This window comes from Branchiostoma lanceolatum, chromosome 4 (genome assembly GCF_035083965.1).
Source record: "Branchiostoma lanceolatum isolate klBraLanc5 chromosome 4, klBraLanc5.hap2, whole genome shotgun sequence".
Lineage (NCBI taxonomy): Eukaryota > Metazoa > Chordata > Leptocardii > Amphioxiformes > Branchiostomatidae > Branchiostoma > Branchiostoma lanceolatum.
The window spans coordinates 6,598,458-6,619,025 of NC_089725.1; the positions used below are offsets into that span (position 1 = coordinate 6,598,458).

Here is a 20,568-nt window from a genome sequence, read left to right on the forward strand (position 1 = left end):
TGTTATTTAATGGATTCTCATCCGAAAACCATATCACATATAAAACCGGTGTCCTTTGTGATAAACCTTTAGTACTGAAAGCTCTAAAGACCAAAAATGTGACATATTTTGAATTATGGAAAAGAAAAGACAGACTAGAGCAGATAGAAGTGTTGAGAGTAATTTGATATTGATGAGGATAACAACATGACAAAGAGATAAGCAGCTTCTTGGTGATATGAATGGTCATTAAACAATAAATTAGATTTCTATAAAGAAAATGCTCAGATTTTTGCTATATACTTGCACTATAGTCAAAGAAAATATTTGTTTCAAGATAATAAAATTTGATGTGTTCAACTGGATTGTTCATCTTTATTCTTCTCAGCAGCCAGTTTTTCGGCATTTTCAGCCTTCTCTAGATCTTTTAAGCATATCAAAATCTCTCGTTTGGACAGGCCATCGTGGTTCTTACGTGCAAGAGCTAGAGCTTCTTGTAAAGTCTTCTTCGCTTCTTTGAACTCTTTCTTGTGCACTAAAGTCATGCCCATATTACACAAGATGGCAGGCACGTCTTCCACAGAGTACATTTCTGCTACCTCCTTGGCCTCTTGAAAACAGGTAATGGCTTCTTCGTACAGTCCCTGTTCCACATACATCGTCCCCATATCGTTGAGTAGAACCCCCGTCTGTGGATGGTCGTTACCCTGGACGGTTCTGCAGATCATCAGGGCCTTGCTGATCATGGTCCTGGCTTGGAACAGTTGTCCTTGCATAGCAGCAAAGGCAGCATAATGGTGTAGACACATTCCTGTACAAACACATAGCCATACTCTTAGTTATATCATAGTCTCTACCAGACTAACCACACTGGCAAAAGAGAGAATATTTACCAGTGGAGTTTGGCAACTGGAGGGTTTCACTTGCTGTGGGGGAAATGTTAACTTTACCATGGACTTACTCTACTGGCAAATTATTCCATTTTTTGTCGAATTCTATGATCCATACCCCCGTAAGAAGGCCTGGTGGAGGCTATCTACATTAAGATCTGATGGAACCTCCTTGGCTACAGAGGCCCAAGAAACATGGATTCAAATAAATATGCAAATACAATGTACATGTATATGTAAATTTGCCTTTAAGTTTGCGGGGAGACTGAATTTTGTGGTAGGGAGAAAATAGAGTTGAAACAGTGAGGTAAGCGGGTAGAAGATGGAACACACACAAAAAAAAACATAACATTAAAGACCGCAAAAATTTCAACAAATTACAGTACATGTAGTTACATAGGCAGATACAGGGATACAGATGCATGGGAATGAAGGGTTTCATAGATGATATTACTGTAGAACATACATATTAACAGTTAAACTGGTCAGTTAGTGGCACTTGAACCCTACTTTTACAACCCCTTTGGTTCAATCATCCGTGACACTGGGGACCCTAAGGGCGTGGCATTACCTAGTAACAAGACGGTATCCTCATCTGTAGACTTGTTGGTGACCTTTTCCTCCAGTGTCTTCACACACCACTGGTACCCCGCCTGGGCCAGCTGATGACGCCCCTGTTTGCCGTAGATCCCAGCTATCTTCAGAGAGATCTCCAGGACTGCGTTGTCATCTTGGTCAGTTCCGGAGGACACCAGAACTTTCAGCGTTTCCTTGAACAACCTTGAAAAGTAATTAGGAAAAGAAATGTGACTTGGATTATGTCTTTGTAACAGTTGGGGTGACCCAGTGTGCTTAGCTGAATATGCAAGCCTTTGAAAAGCAGATAATAAAAAATAGTATGCTTCACCTTAGTTGAGGATAACTGCTTCATCTTTTTAATGACTTTGTTTAGATGAAAAATTGTCCATTTTCAAGTTCCTATGAGTATGACATTTTGTTTTGCAAAACCTTTTTTTATCTGCATGCTCGCATCAGTTTTGGAGTCCCTAGAGGATGTCATCCATATAATCAAATCAACATGGCCTTACAGACAGAAATAGAGAGGTGGGGGGAGAGACAGAAAAGAAAGAGAACCTTTCTGCTTTACTCCAGTGTTCTTCCTTCAGCGCCAGTTCGCCTAGCATGTCGTACACATAGGCAGTGGCGTAGTCGATCTGTCGTCCCTGAGACAGTTTCAGGGCCTGGTGAAGGATGATCTCTGCTTCCGCGCTTTTATCTTGGTCTATCAGAAGTTTGGCACGTTTAACCATCAACGTGATGTCGTCGTCCTTCGGTCCTTTTTGACTTTCTCCGTCTTTCACAGACGAGAACAGTCCAAAGACTCCGGCGGCAGCCACCGTCGTCCCTCCGACTAAAGATCCCAGTCCTGGCGCCAAACGGAAGGCAGCCTTCGGTAAAATACGCTGAGAATAACATCTGTGGTATTGCCTTAAGACTGATCTAAAGTCATTTACCGTACATCTCCTAGAGAAGAGATTGACAGCGGGCCTTCTGCAAGCAGACAGCAAAACTTGGACGATCGAAGCCATTTTGGTTTGACCTCTGACCTTTTTGTATTACTCCGAGTGGATAAAAAACTGTCGGTTTTTAAAGCTGATGGAAATTCCCTTTGTGATATAAAATATATATCAGATGAAAGACTAATTGTTACTACCGAGATCAGTCGGCTTTATCGTTATGTAGTGTCATCAGTCGAGCAAATTATGAATAGGTTGGACTATGTTTTCGTGAGTGATGCGGTCAGGCAAATACGTTGGTAGGAGACCTTCGCCAAGATGATTGTACTTCCGGTCGGAAGGGAAGGGAAGTGACGGATGTTGTTTCAGATTCGGCTTTTGGTGCCGATTCCTTCCCACAGTGCTTTTTAGTCGGTCATTTTTCCTAGGAGAGTTTTACAGCAATCAACAAAGGCTTATTTTGATTGGCGCCACTCGATAAACCGGAAGAATCTCTCGGTTTTTGTGGGAGCACGATATTGAATTTTTGAGGTTTAGGAAGACGGCCATTTTTGTGTGAAGTCAAGTTCCCGTCCAAATTTGACGTTCCAGCCGCTTTTTGCGGCGTGAATGTCTCACTACAACTCCGGCTCTGACTCGGAACACTGCAACGAGAGAACCAGTCTGATGGACTTGGAGGTACAAGTGGACGTACGACCTGTGGCGGGAGAGGCCGTCCCCACACAAAGGGTCAGGAGCAGTGGCCGCCGAAGTCAACAACAAATCCAGGTAGATTTTTAAATTTGATTATCATTGTTGTGTCTAGTGCTGCGTACCTAAACCCCGGACCTGATCCGGACTGGACCTAACGTTTAGGTTCACTTCCAAAAAAAACGGACTTGAAAAAAGGTCTCTCGCTCAGTCTCTATCTCCTTTTTGTTTTAAAGTAAACCATCTTAAACCTTCCTTGTTGAAAGGTATTTTGCACTGGAAAATATGAAAACATTGCAATTTTTGTGTTTAAATTATAACTGAACTTTTGTGTTTACTACTGACTGTATATAATTTTGCATATATTTCAAATTGCATGTAAAATATATGCCAATATGCAATTTTACATGTAACAGGAAAAAAATATTTTTAGCACACATCATGCATCTGTCATGGGTTCAGGTCGGGACTTATAAGTCCGGACCTGAACCTGAACCTCTGGATCTAAATCCGGACCTGGACCTGAACACGGGTTTAGATACACATACATGTACTGGTACTGCTACAGTATTGGACACAAATGTTTGCGGTTGCTTTAAGTTCGTGGTCAAACGGTCGCCGCGAAAACCGCATACATTTCTGCATTCACAGTACATGTACATGTACTTGCTGTCAGCAAGGACATTACTATATAATGTCCTTGCTGTCAGTAATGATTACTGATACCTTTCCTCTACCAAATCTGACAGGAAAATGCACCAGGTGGGACGGAGAGAAGACAAGCTGGTGATGGAGGGGAGGACCATGGGATCAGACGCAGGGAGGAGGAAGAGGAGGAGGAGGAAGACACGGAGATGACCCTGAAATATGGAGCCAAACACGTCATCATGCTGTTCGCTCCAGTCTCACTCTGCATGGCGGTCGTCGTGGCAACCATCAGTTCCATCACTTTCTACACAGAAAAGAATGGCTACCTGTGAGTCAGTCCTACTTGTCGAGACGAGTTGCATTGTTAATGACTGTCTTTATGTACTTGAATACTTATACTGTACTGTAATTCACATTATCTTCACGGTAGCAAAATTTCACGGTGTGAGGAAGATTGACATTCCACTGAACTTTAACTTCACGGTGGTGGCAAGTGATCTGCAGAACAAATGTGTGCAGGAATCATAAATAATTACAACAGGTTTTTCACGGTGATGATAAGTTCATGTACAGAGGCGACTGTGAAAACAGTGAACATAAAGTTACACAACTCACAGTGAAAGAAACAAGAATTGCAGTATTTTTGAGTGGAAGCATGTTGGTTGGCTACCAATGGCTAGCAAAGTCCACCACAGTGCCAAAATTTCCATCATTCAGGATTGCTAACAAGGTACTATTGAATGGAATGATTATACAACAATGTTTAAGCTAAAGAAACTAAGGGACAACCATGCAAAAACCGTAAAAGACAGTCTTTATGTTGTCAAGCACTTATGTCGTACATGTATTGCTTCCAGAATCTACACACCTTTCCACGAGGAAGGTGCGAGTACAGCAAGCAAAGTTGGTGACTCCCTGGCCAACGCTGCCATCATGGTTGGCGTCATCTTAGTCATGACTGTCTTCCTGGTCATCCTTTACAAGTACAGGTGCTACAAGGTGCGTCTCTACACATACAGGTGTTCAAAGTTTGAACCACAGAAATGATGATCAAGGAAAACACTCTTTACTCTACGAAAGTAATTTCGTCGGCTTGGTAGAACATAGGATATTTCTTTTTTACACAATCAATAAGTCTCACCTATCTGACATTCTAAGCTCTGAGGAAGGTGTCTGAGAGACACCAAAATGTCAGTAGGCGAGACTTACTGGTTGTGTAAAAAAATGAATCGCCAATATCCTACTCCTTGACTGTAGTATTTGAATCTTGATGTTTCAGTCTAGATTCCAAATGTACAATTTTAAACATTCATGTGTAGTTCTTCTGTGTGGCTTAACAATTGCTGGGTGCTAGAGATAAATCTGTGCTCTACAGAACTCGAAATACTCACTTGCAATTTACTAAAGAGATTTTTAGATTGCAGGTAAAAATGTACACAACTTGCAATTTTTGTAGGCTAGAAAATACTTGGGCTAGGTATTATGAACAATAATCTAGCCATGCAAAAGCCTAGATTGCATGTACAATGCTGTGCAAGTAGATATCATTAAAGGAACTTACTTTCTTACAGTTTATCCACGGCTGGCTGATCCTGTCCTCCCTGATGTTGCTCTTCCTGTTTGCATACATATATCTGGGGTAAGGATAGCTTTATACATGTTTCTATGTTATTTAGTTCACTGTGATACGAGTAAATGAATAGTACCTTTAGGCTTTGATTATAGTTTTCAAGAAACAAATGTGGCCAATATACAGTACGGTTACTTGTTAGTACAAGGATGAGGTTGGTTGTCTACCATAGAAAGGAACAAGTTACTATTTTCGCATTCCTTCCAGTTTTTCATGAAGAAATATGAGAACTAACTAATCAAATTGGTGTGGCCTTAAGAAAAGGAAATCTACTTACCAAATTATACAGGTTACTTCAATGTCAGGGGTAACTCTGTACGTGCCTTACGCGGCGCAAGTGACACACGGAGTGCTGAAGACATGACCAGAGTAGAGAGTCAGGCATGTTCCCCCGGAAATTTTTTAAATTCACAACCCAATGAAATGCTTTTTCTTGCATTTTGAGGTATATATTTTGTGAAGTAAAGTTTTTTCTCTGTCACTGCCCCGTTCTAAAGCCAAATATCAACTTTTTATAAGATTTATGAAGGGTCACAAGGTTCTTCCCATAAAGACACACCCAAATGCTGGTTGAAACACAGCATAGGGGTCCAAATCACAGCATAGGAGGCCCCTATGCTGAAAAGGCCTGGCGAGAACATTGAGTACTACAGTGTACTTATAAAGATGAATAATATTGTAAACCTTTGTGGGATACACTGACAGTCTTCTTCTTTGGTCCTTCCCTTAGTGAGGTCCTCCAGGCCTACAACATTCCCTGTGACTACATCACCCTGGCCATCGTGATGTGGAACTTCGGTGCCGTGGGGATGGTGTGTATCCACTGGAAGGGGCCCCTCCTCCTCCAGCAGGCTTACCTCATCGTCATCTCGGCTCTCATGGCACTGGTCTTCATCAAGTACCTGCCTGACTGGACCACCTGGTTCATTCTAGGGGCCATCTCACTCTATGGTACAACTTGTGCTAGCTTAGAAATGTTTAACTTTAAGGTTTCCTCCTTGGCTGAATTGGCATTTGACTGTCCATTGTTTTCTCACCAACAAATTGAGATTTTGGGGACCATATGAATTTTTTTCTTTGAGAAAATACAGCATCTTTGTATGTCCGTCAAATTTCTGCATTTCTATGTTTTTATTTTGTATTTCTACGTTTTGACGGAGGAGGGCGTGGACTATGGGATAGGTCAACGTGGCTCTAGATTGCTGCATCTTTTCTGTGCATTACACTAGCTAGAATATTGATAATTGGATATCATATTTCAAAACTTAGTGTGATTTGGGAGGAATAATTTTTGTTTCTTTGCCTCATTGTCTTCATTCTATCATGTCCACTGCGTGAGAAAGGCAAATAGACAGGATTCTTAGTGCTTGGTCAAAATGGGAAAAATGATCTAAGGGACAACCAAAAAGTAGCCACAGTGATTGTCCTTGTGCAGAGACAGTAATTGATACATGTTTGACTGTATGTTTTGCTATGTACCACAGACCTTGTTGCAGTGCTCTGCCCCAAGGGTCCCCTGAAGGTTCTGGTGGAGACCGCACAGGAAAGGAACGAGCCCATCTTCCCTGCACTCATCTACTCTTGTATGTACATTTCTTTATCTTTATTTAAAAAATTGCAACAATACAATACACAGTGGAATGCCAAGCAGACAAGCTGATGTTGCAGACCACTCAACATTACAATTGCACTGAATACAACAATAAGACACTAAGGCAATTCATAGCATGTTACAATATAAAACAATGCATTAAGTATTGAGTAAGCAATTTACAGGTGTCTCAGCTGGAAGCTAGGTGGTGGTAAATCTTTTTGTTGTTGCAATGTAAGTGTGCAGTGCCCCAGACAGTTGTTTGTTGATGGCGAGGTACATGTATGTACATTTCATACAACTAGAAGATTGCTATAGAACTTGCCACAAATAGATTGATTTTTCAGCTATTACACAATCTTTTTGGTCAAGAAGTGACTCAAATGAATAGTATTTCATAGATCAGTGCTTGACTCTGATTGCCAGATACAACTTGCTTTCTTCCCTCCATGACTTGCTCAAGTTTCTGTTAATTGTATTAATCTATCAATATGTGAACTGGTCTTTTACTATATATATATGTACTGTAATTCTTGTTTCTTTCACTTTAACTCTATGTTCACAGTTTTCACGGTCACCTCTGTACCATAAGCTTATCATCACCGTCAAAAAAACTGTTGTAATTTTTTATGATTCCTTCACACATCTGTTTGAAGTTCAGTGAAAATGTCCATTTTCCTCACACCGTGAAATTTTGCTACCATGGAGATAAAGTGAATTACAGTACAGGTCTCAAAATACTGGGTGCATGTGCACCCAAAATTGTAGCTGTGCATCTAATTTTTAACTGTGGGGGCACTGGTGCACCTCTAGATATTTTTAGATAGATACAGTACATTTATGGTGTATGTAATCCTCTTCGTCTTTCTGCTTTGCCTTTCTTTGTCGTAGCTACCATGATGTGGTTCGTGGGCATGGCAGACACCGACCCGGAGGCCAAGAAAAAGAAGAAGAAAAAGAAGAAGAGGCGCAACGACGACGCCCAGGGTGCAGGTGCTTTTAGTCTCCTCGATAATGAAGCTGGAAGCACAGTGGACGATGCTGACACCTGCGACTCAGGCATGCACGCATACGCTTTTTGGCCTTCACCCTCAAATAATCCTCCTTTTCTAATTCAATTACAACGATTTGCTACCATTGGATGAAACTCTGATCCCTACTTTCTGGTCTGTCAACTTTTGTTTTGAAGTTTTTTTATTTATTATTTTAGGTCAAGAAGTTTTATCCAGTAGTAGTGAATTATTAGTGAACCAATGGTGATAAATTGCCTATAATCAGCATAGTTCTTTTGATCCTTCCTTGCCAATCCTGTTCTAGGTAATGAAGAAGACCTGGGTGTCAAGAAAATATACCCCTGTCCACATTTATCTCTTCCATATCAAGTATAACAGGAAGATGTAAAGTATATAAGAATTATCACTGGTTGATAAGGATGGGCAATGGTGATAAGTGTCTTGCCACGGGTCCAGCATCTGCCTTTTACATGTCTTTATGTTCTGACTGGTGATGTTATGGCTGGTGACGCTTACTGCAGCTTTCCTTTGGCCGTTGTGCTGTTAGCTACGAACCTATTGAGCAAGGAATGTGAAGATACAGGGGGTTTTGTATACACAGGGCAATAGTCATACCTACATGTATGGAAGCAGATACTGCCAGTCCCATGCTGCCATGTTGTTTTGATCATATGGATGACAATGTCATCTTCTGGAAATTGATACAAGAGTGCAAAGAAAAAAAATGTTTGGCAAAAAAAAATTTACCTTCACAACGAAATTGTGAAAACTATCAAAAAAGTGTTCAGGAAGGTTGAACAAGACTAGTGACTTAACACACAGAGTATTCTATACCGAACAGTAGAATCTTTATTTTTGTTCTTTCACAATGTCTTCTTCTTTGACTTTGGAATGGACTTTGGTATTCTATGACATTAGTATACGATTTCCAATATCTTTTTGTAATCTACAGCATATATTTGCTCATTTTGCAGCTATTTTGTATGATATACAGCTGCCATCAAGGACAGATCATACTGGAAAAACTTTATTGATTGTATTTCACCGAATTAAATCCGGAAGCATAATGATGATGATGATGACAGTAAGGTTGAAAACTTTTTTTGTTGGAAACGGACAAAAATTGATGTGCACCCAGATGTCCATATAATCAAATCAAAATGGCCTTAGATTTTCACCGTCTCTTGATTTAATTGTATTCTATTTTGTTAGGATTGCGACGGTACAAATTATACACATGGGACACAGACAGCTATTGCTGCCTGGTGTCGTGACCCACACATAAGACATTACAGAACACGTAGCAAACATGTATTGCACAAGTCACAGACAAAGCAATTTATAAATACAATCTCTTGACGTGTGTTTCGTTATTCCAGCACCCCCAGCAGGCGCCGTAGGCGGTGGTGAGGAAGAGGGAGGGTTCGGTCCAGACTGGCACGAGTCCCGCGGGTTCCAGCCCACCCGGCGCCCGAACAGGGGTGGGAACGCGTCCGATGCGTCCGTGAACAGCGAGGACGCACGTTCAGCCGCGCAGACTCTGTCTAACGGGAGATTGTCACCTGGTGGGAATCAACAACAACAACAACAACAGGCACAACATATGGAAGATGAAGAAGACGAGGAAGAACGTATGTCATAGACTTGGTTCCATGTAAATTAACCCCACTCCAAGAAAATAATTACTTCTTAGAGTATTCTTGTAAAAGTAGACATTTGGAACTCAAATTCTTCAGATAAACGATCTCTTTCTGATAGTGAGACTGGCAAGAATGGTTTCCTTTAATGATTCCGTGGATCTTGGGGCCGAAGTTCGATCCTAGGGTCAACTCCAGCTCAGACGTGTTGTAAGTGATTGCATTCGTCATTTCGGATGGTGACGTAAAGCCGACGGCTCCGTGTATGAGGGAGCTTCGGGCATAAGCGTCAAGCGTCAAATCTCTGCCCGTAAAAGAAGCCAACACACTTATTGAGAAGAGTAGGGGTGACTTGGTGTGCTCGGCCAAAAACGCGAGCCGTGAAGGCCGCATTGCACTACCACTAGCATTATGCTTCACCTCAATTGAGGATGACTGCTTTACCTTTATTTATAGATGTAATGTCATCTTCTTCTTGTTGTTTTTGTTCCAAGGGGGTGTAAAGCTTGGCCTGGGAGACTTCATCTTCTACAGTGTTCTAGTTGGGAAGGCTTCGTCCAACGGGGACTGGAACACAACCCTAGCCTGCTTTGTGGCCATTCTTATTGTAAGTCACCATTTTATACATGTGCAGTCACATCCGACATTTGTCTCTTAGTACTAGTAGGCATTTGTCAAGTTCATTTCAATATTTTTCACATTGTTCACTATTTTGGAAGAATAGTTAACCTTTAGCCATTTGAAGGTTTAACAATATTATAGTTATGAGTAGACATGTAGTCTAGTTGGAGATATGATAGCAGCATTTATTTGTCAAAATCAGAGCTCATTGGCATGATTTATGATCGTATGTTACTAAGGTATACTGCAAACAAGTGGAAATATTTTTCAAACTAAAACTTTCTTTGCATAACTTTATCCGGTTTTTAGCAGTATACAATAGTGTGTTTGTATGTTGTCACAACATACATCAGTTCATGCAATGTTGGCATGTTAGGCCTAGAAGACCTATTTGTTTGCATGTGTATGATTTCATTATTACATGACTGTAAGCTACTATATATACAAAGTATCCAGTATGGTGTAAAATACTACGGTGCAAAAGGATGGATGGAACGCTTAATTATTTATTCTGTTCTGTCTGCCGTTTTTTAGGGTCTGTGTCTGACTCTGCTGTTGTTAGCGATCTTCAAGAAGGCCCTGCCTGCGCTCCCTATCTCCATCACTTTTGGACTCATCTTCAACTTTGCCACAGCCAACTTGGTCACACCCTTCACAGATGCCCTGGCCAGCCAACAAGTCTATGTGTAGGATGTGTGTGTGTGTAAAGTAAATAAAGTAAAAACATGTATGTGCTGTATAAAAATACTCTTTTTTTTTAGACAACCAAGAGATTTATTCCACCTACGTTTCGGTTGCATTGTTTTTTGATCGCCAGTTGTGTATGTGTTACACTTCTGTGCGTTTGGGACCGCATAGTGATGTCATCCCGTGATTGTACATATGTAAATACTTTGCATTTGGGAATGCATCTCATTACTATGTATAAGCAGCGACACCTGTGCTGCATTGCTATGTGAACCAGTCAGAATTGCCTTGAAGAAGGTGACAGATGGTCACCGAAATGTCGGTAGAATAAATCTCTTGGTTGTGTAAAAAAAAGTGTCTTTTCATTCAGTGACTTACCAACCTGATGAAACTATTCACGGATGTATGTACTGTAGTTTTGAGCACTGTAGCATATAAGATCTGATCAGCCATTTGTACCATATCCAGTGCAATCAAATATGCAGACAAACTGACTGATACTCCAGTGATTATTGCAATGTTGTACATGTACACACTTCTGTGTAGAGGAAGTTGTTTAAAAGGGGGAGGGGGGTACAGCATTTACTAGTCCGAAGTAACAACTGATAATCTGTGCTTTTAATGTACATACATGTACCACATTTTCATGGAACATAAGGGGGGTAAATATGAACTGTATAGTGATCCTTAAGAATTATGAGCTTCTTAATTTATCCTCTTTAAACAGCGACTGCCCAACTTCAAAATTGTTGCTCCGAAACCCTGTGTCAGCACCCTCAACCTATTGAAATAGGCACACAACCAGATGAAGACATTCATACAGTATCATAAATGATTAAAAATGTATTAGAAGTCTTAGACACATTACATGAGTTTTGTTTAAGATCTAAGATCATGTGTCTAATGGATATTTAGTATACTATTCATTACTATTTATCAAGATGATGTGTATTTTCAATGTCAAGCTATTGTTGTAAATTTAGCTTTTATTAGAACTTGAATTTGAGTGGTCCTATATGATGTTGATTGTGCAGATATCTTTGTAAATGTGTAGTTTTATTTCATGATATTAGAGGCTACTTAACATGTAATGTCGAGACAGAATTATGTGTAAGGTATATGAAGAGTCTGGTTAGTTCTCACTTTTGTAAATCCTGTTTTGCTGATTTTCCTTAGGAAAAATTTAAATTACAACATTCCAAGTAGCAACATCTAGCTACATTGGTAGTTCTATCGTGGGCATCTTTCTACTGTAAAAGCAGAAATGTTTGCGGTGGTTTTATGTTCGCAGTCTTTGCAGTAAGCTCTTCGTCACAAACTTAAAACCACCACGAAATTTTTTGCCCTTGTACCCTTTAGTCTACTATTGTCTCTATTTTCTCCCTACCGCGAAATTAAAACCACGCAATGCATTTACAATATTTCCATAAGGACTTTTTCCAAGTTGTGCAGACACTTAGTCTGTATCATACTGTATATGTCTTCACACACAATAAAAACCTGCACACATTTTGTTGACATGATGTGTATAGTTTTTCTTTTTCTGCTCATTTCTCACTTTGTAACCTTTAGATTGTGGGGTCGTGTGGCGTAACGGCAGGGTTTTCTGCCCAGAACCCAGTGGTCCCAGGTTTGAATTCCCTGGCACCACCGATGTTGTGCCCTTGGGAAAAGGCACTTTACATGACTTTCCTCACACCACCGAAGTGTAAACACGGGTATGTGTGGGTCACGGCACCAGCAATAGCTGCCTGTGTCCCACGTGTATTGCACGCTTGCAATTTTAATAAAATCTAAAAAAATAGATCACAACACATTTCTTTTTCTGAGTATTCATCTTGTGTGTAAAATGTATGTTTTAATAATAATAAAGTGTTGATTTTAAAAGTCTAAAAGCCTGGTAAGATAAGCATTTGTAGCACTAGTAAGTCAAGAAACACTACTCAATCTTGGTTTTTCAACAGTTTCTTTTTATTCAAGCTTCGCCTACCCCTTGAAGTTGTAACTTACAAGTTTTGCAGATTCCATGTAATCAAGCTTATTTACAACGTAATCTTGTCTATTTTCAATCATCATCACAAACAGATGGCTAAATATAGAAGTAAAGAAATGAATGTTTAGAATATTGAATATGACATTTGGCTTTCACACGATCAAGTTTCTCCGAGTTGCACAACCACTGGGGCATCGTCGTCTTGCTCCGTTTCAAAGTCCCACCTAAAGATCTTGGTCAGGTGATCCTTGAACTGATTCCCGCGTTTCTTCAGCTGACGACTTGCAGCATCGCTATTGGCCAAGTTGTAGAAGAAGACCTAAGATGACAAAAATAATTCATGATAAATTTCTTAATAATCCAATTATACATGGTCGGTGGCATCTGCTGGTATCAAACAATGCTGTGTACTGGGTCCTACAGTTGTTTATGACGTTCTTTGTCCTGCCCACGAAACAAGCCTTTGGCACAAAACTAAAGCATCACTTCTAGGCTGCCAACAAACATTTAAGGCCCCCATTCCACTTGATGGCAATCATGCTGCACTCTCGCTGCGACCTAAATCAGATTTGTATAACACTTGACTTCATAATTGGAATATCATGCAAAATGTAAAAGTTACAAGTATGATTAAAAAGACAAAGAAACACACAAAGTGTAAAAAGATCCGTTTCTTATCTATGAAATTCGTTGAGCGATCTGTTAAATTTGAGGTCGCAGAGAGCGTGCGGCGAGGGCACCGTCCTAGTGGAGTGGGGGTATAAAACCAAACCTCATTACACAAACCAATTTGACAAAATATAAGAGACAGAAGATTTTTTAAACGATGTGCTCAAAACCAACCACAGACAGAAACTGCAAAGGAAAAAAGCATGCCATTTTCACAAAATATTGAGACAGAAGATTTTTGAAATAATTCAAAACCAACCCACAAACAGAAAGACTCCTGTAAAATTCTGGGAATTCTTGTGAAACAGGCCTAAAATATACTATTAAGCTTGCTCCTGAAGCTTTGCTAAAAAGCATGCCATATACCTGCAGCGTAGTTGTGAGGAAGTTGTTGCAGGACACGATGTCCACAAAGAAGTCTTCAGGGATCTCCCTCAGTTGGAAGTGCATGGTGCTGATGAAGGCACTGTACAGGTCCTCATGTCTGCCCAGAGCCTCGTCACACGAACACAGCAGATGAACCAGCTTCTTCCAATGTTCAAAGGCATCAAAGACCTGGCCTACCTGTAAAACAAGTGGAGCTAGAGTTAAGTATTTGTGCTACATATACTTCAGGTTTGCTATGTTAGTTTAGCGATTACGGGATCTTTTCATAAATATTTTCTATTGTGTGATAGTTGTGTGCCGATTCGTCAAAAATAGAGAGAACGCTAGCGACCCCAAAAAACACCCCTCCTAATAAAATGGTATGGCGACCCTGTGACGTCACAATTCAAGATGGCGGCCACCACACATGCCAACGGATCCATCAAAGGTTTTGCTTCACAAACCTGTAACAAAAACTTGGAGTATACAGTCAGATGATCTCATATTGGTGGCTCTAAATTCGTGTGCCTTTGTGCCTTTATTTTAGACAACCCCATTTTTCCAGAGAATATTCTGCAGCTGGCTATGTGTGCTATCCATATCTATATTTATGTCATACCTGGGCCGCGAAAACATTCGATACGGGTGTTCCGAATCTTGTGATAATTTTCCGTATCAAACAGGGTTCTACTTTTATCACACGGGCTTCCATAGAATATTTAAAATGCATTTCAAAATTCTAACAATCCTGCCAAATCTAACTTAATGTTTTTGCTTGGATGTCTGGCTTCTAATTGGTCAGAATAACCACAACTAACTCATGAAAATTTCGCTACCTACTAGTATCACACTGAACTGTAGAAAAGCCTAATCATACAATAACATAACTTGATTTCTCATAGATTCAAAGTGGATTCAGTTGGAGGGTATTGTAGGAGGTTCCTCCGTTCAATTCACCAACAAAATACCCACCATGAAGCAGACAAAGGCAAACTGCAACTCCCCCAGCAGGTCCATGAGGTTCTCTGCATAGTGTGCACTGAGAAGTTCCTCCAACACAAAGCTCTTGTCCATACTGTACTTGGTGATGTCAGCAGGGGAGGCACCCTCGGGGTACGCCCTTGTGGGCAGCGTCACGAACCTGATCTCTGTTCCCGCAACTGCGACCATTTTGGGCAGCCTTCCTTCTGCCTCCTTCATCGACTTGGGCAAGTCGCCGACCGTGTAGCAGACTTTCTCCTCGCCGTCCCTGACGAGTTCGGTCGCGGAGGATATCCTTCCCGACGCAGGCTCAAGTCTGGTCATCAGACTCTCTGTGATGTGGTTGGTCAGGGACTTCCACTTCTTGTAGTTGTCGTAAGGGTACGGCCCAAGGAATCTGTCGAGATCCTTCAAGCTAGATTCAAAGTTAGCGAGTTCTTCTCCTTCGATCACATCTTCACTGATGCTTTCTAGCTGTTTGTCCCACCTCCTACAATAAAGAAAAGAGGAAACAAGAGTTCCACGACCTCATATCTCCATGAACGATTCTATTCATGCAAATGACTTACACATTTGCATAATATATGCTTGGTCATAAACACCTTTATCTAACTTACACATGTTGCAATATTGACAGTCCTATAATTTTCCAATTAGATGAATTATGGTGTTTTTGCATTAATTATGCAAATTGGGAATTTATTTGCATAATTGGTATCTGTTGGTATCTTTCCATAAACTACATACATTACATGTATTTGAGTCTGATGATGGAAAACACTGCAAATATAGATTTTCCTCATTAGCTATGCAAATTAAGTCCCAATTAGCATAATTTGAACTTCATTGTGTATATCTCTATCTAAGCTACCTGTATACTAAATATCATGGAAATCCGTTGTTCCTTTGTTCGGTTATTCTCCTTAGAAGATTTTCACAAAAACGCCCCTGCAGTTCCAGAGCAAGCTGCTAGGGGGCCCAAACCTACACCACTTCTTTATTACATCACAAGCTATCTGCCACCCAAAAATCAAGACCACAGCACGTCCAGGTCAAAAGATACAAAAATTGAAGTTCTGCTGCAGTACCAAGGTCACATACCAGGGGGCCCAAAATCGACCTTCAATTTTGGCTTCACAACACCTGCCCACATACCAAATATCATCATAATCCATCAAGAGGTTCTTGAGTTATGCTGACTACAGTAGTCCGGAAACACAAACAGACAAACAGACACACTCAAAACAAGAGTTCCACGACCTCATATCTCCATGAACAATTCTATTCATGCAAATGACTTACACATTTGCATAATATATGCTTGGTCATAAACACATTTATCTAACTTACACATGTTGCAATATTAACAGTCCTATAATTTTCCAATTAGATGAATTATGGTGTTTTTGCATTAATTATGCAAATTAGGAATCTATTCGCATAATTGGTATCTGTTGATGCTCCACTTTCCATAAACTACATATGTTACATGTATTTGAGTCTGATAATGGAAAACACTGCAAATATAGATTTTCCTCATTAGCTATGCAAATTAAGTCACAATTGGCATAATTTGCACTTCATTACGTATATCTCTGTCTAAGCTACCTTCATACTAAGAACCATATTGACGGTCCTATAATTTTCCAATTAGATGAGAAATGGTGTTTTGATTTAATTATGCAAATTAGGAATTTATTTGCTTAATTGGTATCTGTTGATGATCCACTTTCCATAAACTACATACGTTACATGTATTTGAGTCTGATAATTGAAAACACTGCAAATATAGATTTTCCTCATTACCTATGCAAATTAGGTCCAAATTAGCATAATTTGCACTTCATTGTGTACATCTCTATCTAAGCTACCTGCATACTAAATATCAAGGAAATCCGTCGTTCCTTTGTTCAGTTATTCTCCTTAGAAGATTTTCACAAAAACGCCCCTGCAGTTCCAGAGGAAGCTGCTAGGGGGCCCAAACCTACACCACTTCTTTATTACACCACAAGCTATCTGCCACCTAAAAATCAAGACCACAACACGTCCAGGTCATAAGATACAAAAATTGAAGTTCTGCTGCAGTACCAAGGTCACATACCAGGGGGCCCAAAATCGACCTTGAACTTCGGCTTCACAACACCTGCCCACATACCAAATATCATTGTAATCCATCAAGAGGTTTTTGAGTTATGCTGACTACAGTAGTGCGGAAACACAAACACACAGACACACCAAAAACTATATCTCCATTTTTCATGGAGATAACAATATCTCCATTTTTCATGGAGATAAACATCAGGTAAATGACAGGAAAGTGTTTTTTCCCCACTGCACTATAGCAGATTAGAACGCTTCATCCTCAAATATGGACAGGGCATCTTAATAGGACATCTTTAAATAGATGTTTGAGTAGCTTGGGTGTGGATTAGGCAAGTTGTTCAGTGTACCTGCTAAACTGGTATGTTATGCCAATGGGCGTTTACTAATACATGATGTACCGGTATATGGGTTGGTGAAATCAGATTCGGATACTTAAACTAAGCTAAACTTAAAGCAAGCAATATAAATAATGTACTTTATTGTATATACACAACATGGACAATAATAACATCTCTGCCTCCCACACCATACAAACCTACATCATACAACCTGGAAGATGTTTTACTTGCAGAGCATCTATTTTTAACAATATGCATGTCTAGAGAAATCTACCAGTGGACTAGCCAGTCCCCTGCCTAACTTACTTTTCTACTGGCTTAGCTTCTGTCATTCTGCACTAACAGAACAGTTTCCTGATACAATGTATCTACATTACGTTGATGAAGGTTAGACATCCAGGTAGTAAGATACACCAAAAAAAAGTTACTCAAGCAACTGGATAATTATAAGAATTTTGAAACAGACGTTTCAGACAGCATCCGCTATCTTTCATCAGTGACTCATGGTAAGATCTGGAGAACCAGGTTTTATACCAAAACCCGAACACCAGTTGAACACTAGCCGACCGCGCAGAACACCAGCCTAAAAAACAGCCAACCCATTCCAGACCTCCCGTCCAGAGCCAAAGGTTTTTAAAATTTTAAAACATTTGGCTGGCGCAGTGGAACACCATCCGACCGAGCCGAACACCAGCCGACTGAGCCGAACACCAACCGACCTAGCTCCCGAATTACTCCTAACAATGGTCCGGGGAAGCCATGTTCGGCTATGTGTATTCTGGGCTTTAGGCCACACCAATTCAATTTCTTGGTTAACAGATTTTTTTTTCAATTTTAGCACAAGGACATCATTAAATCAGAAGGCTAAGGTGAAAACTTGCACCTGACCCTGTTCACTCCCTGAAACTGTGTGCACCAAAGTACAAACTTTCCTCTGAGATTCTGTTTTCATGTTGATTTTGCAATCTAGCATTTTTTTCAAAATTCCGTTAACCAAGAAATTAAATTGGTGTGGCCTTAGGATGGTTCAATTAAAGACTAAGTCAAGACATGCATCTACATTAATTTTAGACTTGCCTGACAAGGACTTCTTTGCTGTGGAAGTAGTGAAAGAAGCCGAGTTTGGGAGCAGCCTCCTTGTGTTTCTTGCTCACAGAGTTGTAGGAGACAAAATGTACCCCTTCCGGGATCATCTTCACTCCCTTAAACTTTTCACCAACCTGTTGGCAGTACAGGAAACAAACGCCATCACGTATTATTAGAAAGCAAAGAGAGAAAAAAAGTTTTAGGCTACATATGAATTATATACAATGTTAGATGTGCAACAAACACAAGAATAGGTACAATGTAACTTATGTGCTATATTTTTATTGTATTCAACAACATCAGAATTATTTAAATTATATATACATTTATACAAAGCACACACCAGTGTTATAAGCAAACTTTAAATACCAGAAATAAAATCAACATATCAAACATGGGATTCCTGCCACCAAAATTGATTAACACATCACATTCACAGTGACTCAAGCGACAAGTTTGAAAACTGACAGAGAGGCTCACCAGAAAAAAACTTTTTTTTTCAAACTTGTAAAAGCTAGTGCAAGTGCATAATATACATTTGTGAAGGTTAGACATCCAGGTAAACCATATATAAAGACAATTCAAACTCTACAGCTGGACAAAATTCGGAGATTTACCTTGAATTTGATCCAGTTGAAGAGTTTGAATTGTCTTTAAAAATTGCAATAATTATCCTATGTAATAACAATAATCAATCGCTTTTCAAAATACTATTTTTCCCAGCCACCCTGTTTCTCTTCAGTTCATCTGAGATAACCAAAGTATTACTGTAAATGCAGAAATGTTTGCGGTGGTTTTATGTTCGCTGTTTTTGCGGTAAGCTCTTTGCCACAAGCTTAAAACCAAACCACTGCGAAACGTTTTGCCCTCCGACCCCCTTGTCTACAATTGTCTCAAACGTGAACTTAAGTTAAAACAGCCGCAAACACTGCATTTTCTCCCTAACGTGGAATTAAAACTAGCAAACTTAAATGAATTTACAGTATAGGGATGACGTAACAGACCTGCCATGAGTTGTAGTCGATGCCAAACTCTGTTCCAACAGGGACATCAAGGAGTATGAAGAAAGCACCTTCTTCAAAAAGCCGTAGAGCAGTTTCCTGGTTCATTTCCATCTGTGTGAAGAAGAAATACATGGTGTATAAACTATAATGCCAAAATGGATACTCAATTAGAATTGAAGTAAAGCAGTTGACTCTTTTGTAAGGGTAGTGGTAAAGTGGCTTTTCTAACATGATGAATGGATGCCTTAGGGTCCAGAAAGGGGCCCGGGGTAGCCTGACATCTTTAAAATGCATCTTTGAAGTAGACCCCCAGTGTCATCCTCATCTTAGGCCTAGCCTGGATCCAACACAGCCAGGATCCAACCAAAGGCCTCAGCTGGATCTACTAGTAACCAATTGCATGGCCTAGCCTGGATCCAACACAGACCTAGCATGGATCCAACACAGCCAGGGTCCAACCAAGGCCTAGCCTGGATCCAACCAAGGCCTAGCCTGGATCTAACGAAGGTCTACCCTGGATCCAACCAAGGCCTAGCCTGGATCCCCTGGATCCAACCAAGGCCTAGCCTGGATCCAACGGTCAGGATCCAAGCAAGGGTTAGCCTGGATTCAACAAAGGTCTAGCCTGGATCCAACAAAGGCCTAGCCTGGATCCAACAGTCAGGATCCAAGCAAGGCCTACCCTGGATTCAACTACAGTAGGTCTAGTCTGGGTCCAACAAAGGCCTAGTCTGGATCCAACAAAGGTCTAGTCTGGATCCAACAAAGGTCTAGTCTGGATCCAACAAAGGCCTAGCCTGGATCCAACAAAGGCCTAGCCTGGATCCAACAACACATCCATAATCTGTAAATTGTGGTCAAACTACTCCCCCCCCTCCCCTCTGTCAACACATGCACTCATGTCTAGTCCGAAACATCCACATTACTTCATAAACTTCCATGCAACAACCAAATACATACATACCTTACTACTTGTACAATATGATCTAAAGAACCATTATCTTCATTCTTGTGTATAAATCATATAAATGTTGTTTGTCCAAGTACGTCCAAAAAACGTCCGAAGATTTTCTGTTCGGAGACCCAACGTTGGATGATACCAAATGACTTACAGGGTCCAACGAT

The 20,568-nt window shown here is 40.4% G+C and overlaps 3 protein-coding genes across 6 annotated transcripts; 1 reads left to right on the forward strand and 2 right to left on the reverse strand.

Annotated features, from left to right (window-relative positions):
- Window positions 1-147: 147 nt before the first annotated feature.
- LOC136432364 (tetratricopeptide repeat protein 19, mitochondrial-like) lies at window positions 148-2,485 on the reverse strand. The gene is made up of 3 exons (XM_066423569.1): window positions 2,004-2,485; window positions 1,441-1,649; window positions 148-790 (listed from the first exon to the last, which is right to left on the reverse strand). The coding sequence occupies exons 1-3, from the start codon at window positions 2,456-2,458 to the stop codon at window positions 336-338; spliced, it is 1,119 nt and encodes a 372-aa protein (XP_066279666.1). The 5' UTR covers window positions 2,459-2,485; the 3' UTR covers window positions 148-335.
- A 198-nt stretch (window positions 2,486-2,683) lies between these two features.
- On the forward strand, window positions 2,684-12,421 carry LOC136432361 (presenilin-1-like). Of its 2 annotated transcripts, none has more exons than XM_066423563.1 (10): window positions 2,684-3,154; window positions 3,826-4,052; window positions 4,582-4,723; window positions 5,296-5,363; window positions 6,085-6,305; window positions 6,839-6,937; window positions 7,837-8,004; window positions 9,338-9,589; window positions 10,090-10,202; window positions 10,751-12,421. In XM_066423563.1, the coding sequence occupies exons 1-10, from the start codon at window positions 2,996-2,998 to the stop codon at window positions 10,904-10,906; spliced, it is 1,605 nt and encodes a 534-aa protein (XP_066279660.1). In that variant the 5' UTR covers window positions 2,684-2,995; the 3' UTR covers window positions 10,907-12,421. The 2 variants fall into 2 exon arrangements, with proteins under 2 accessions (XP_066279660.1, XP_066279661.1); XM_066423564.1 differs by having other exon boundaries at window positions 7,837-7,938.
- A 431-nt stretch (window positions 12,422-12,852) lies between these two features.
- LOC136432363 (protein AAR2 homolog) lies at window positions 12,853-20,542 on the reverse strand. Of its 3 annotated transcripts, none has more exons than XM_066423566.1 (6): window positions 20,408-20,542; window positions 19,444-19,554; window positions 18,431-18,573; window positions 14,900-15,402; window positions 13,932-14,125; window positions 12,853-13,215 (listed from the first exon to the last, which is right to left on the reverse strand). In XM_066423566.1, the coding sequence occupies exons 2-6, from the start codon at window positions 19,552-19,554 to the stop codon at window positions 13,057-13,059; spliced, it is 1,110 nt and encodes a 369-aa protein (XP_066279663.1). In that variant the 5' UTR covers window positions 20,408-20,542; the 3' UTR covers window positions 12,853-13,056. The 3 variants fall into 3 exon arrangements, with proteins under 3 accessions (XP_066279663.1, XP_066279664.1, XP_066279662.1); XM_066423567.1 differs by lacking the exon at window positions 20,408-20,542 and adding an exon at window positions 19,871-20,131; XM_066423565.1 differs by lacking the exon at window positions 20,408-20,542 and adding an exon at window positions 19,837-20,131.
- Between the last annotated feature and the right edge of the window lie 26 nt (window positions 20,543-20,568).

Excerpts from the sequence above, each read along its gene's own strand:
- LOC136432364 (XM_066423569.1), bottom strand. The coding sequence starts at position 2,458 with ATGGCTTCGATCGTCCAAGTTTTGCTGTCTGCTTGCAGAAGGCCCGCT. Across the intron at positions 1,650-2,003 it reads CACTGGAGTAAAGCAGAAAG|GTTGTTCAAGGAAACGCTGA; the intron begins GTTCTCTTTCTT and ends TTACTTTTCAAG. Across the intron at positions 791-1,440 it reads GGATACCGTCTTGTTACTAG|GAATGTGTCTACACCATTAT; the intron begins GTAATGCCACGC and ends GTGTTTGTACAG.
- LOC136432361 (XM_066423563.1), top strand. The coding sequence starts at position 2,996 with ATGTCTCACTACAACTCCGGCTCTGACTCGGAACACTGCAACGAGAGA. Across the intron at positions 8,005-9,337 it reads TGCTGACACCTGCGACTCAG|CACCCCCAGCAGGCGCCGTA; the intron begins GCATGCACGCAT and ends TCGTTATTCCAG. Across the intron at positions 10,203-10,750 it reads GCTTTGTGGCCATTCTTATT|GGTCTGTGTCTGACTCTGCT; the intron begins GTAAGTCACCAT and ends GCCGTTTTTTAG.
- LOC136432363 (XM_066423565.1), bottom strand. Across the intron at positions 18,574-19,443 it reads TCGACTACAACTCATGGCAG|GTTGGTGAAAAGTTTAAGGG; the intron begins GTCTGTTACGTC and ends TACTGCCAACAG. Across the intron at positions 15,403-18,430 it reads AGCAAAGAAGTCCTTGTCAG|GAGGTGGGACAAACAGCTAG; the intron begins GCAAGTCTAAAA and ends TCTTTATTGTAG.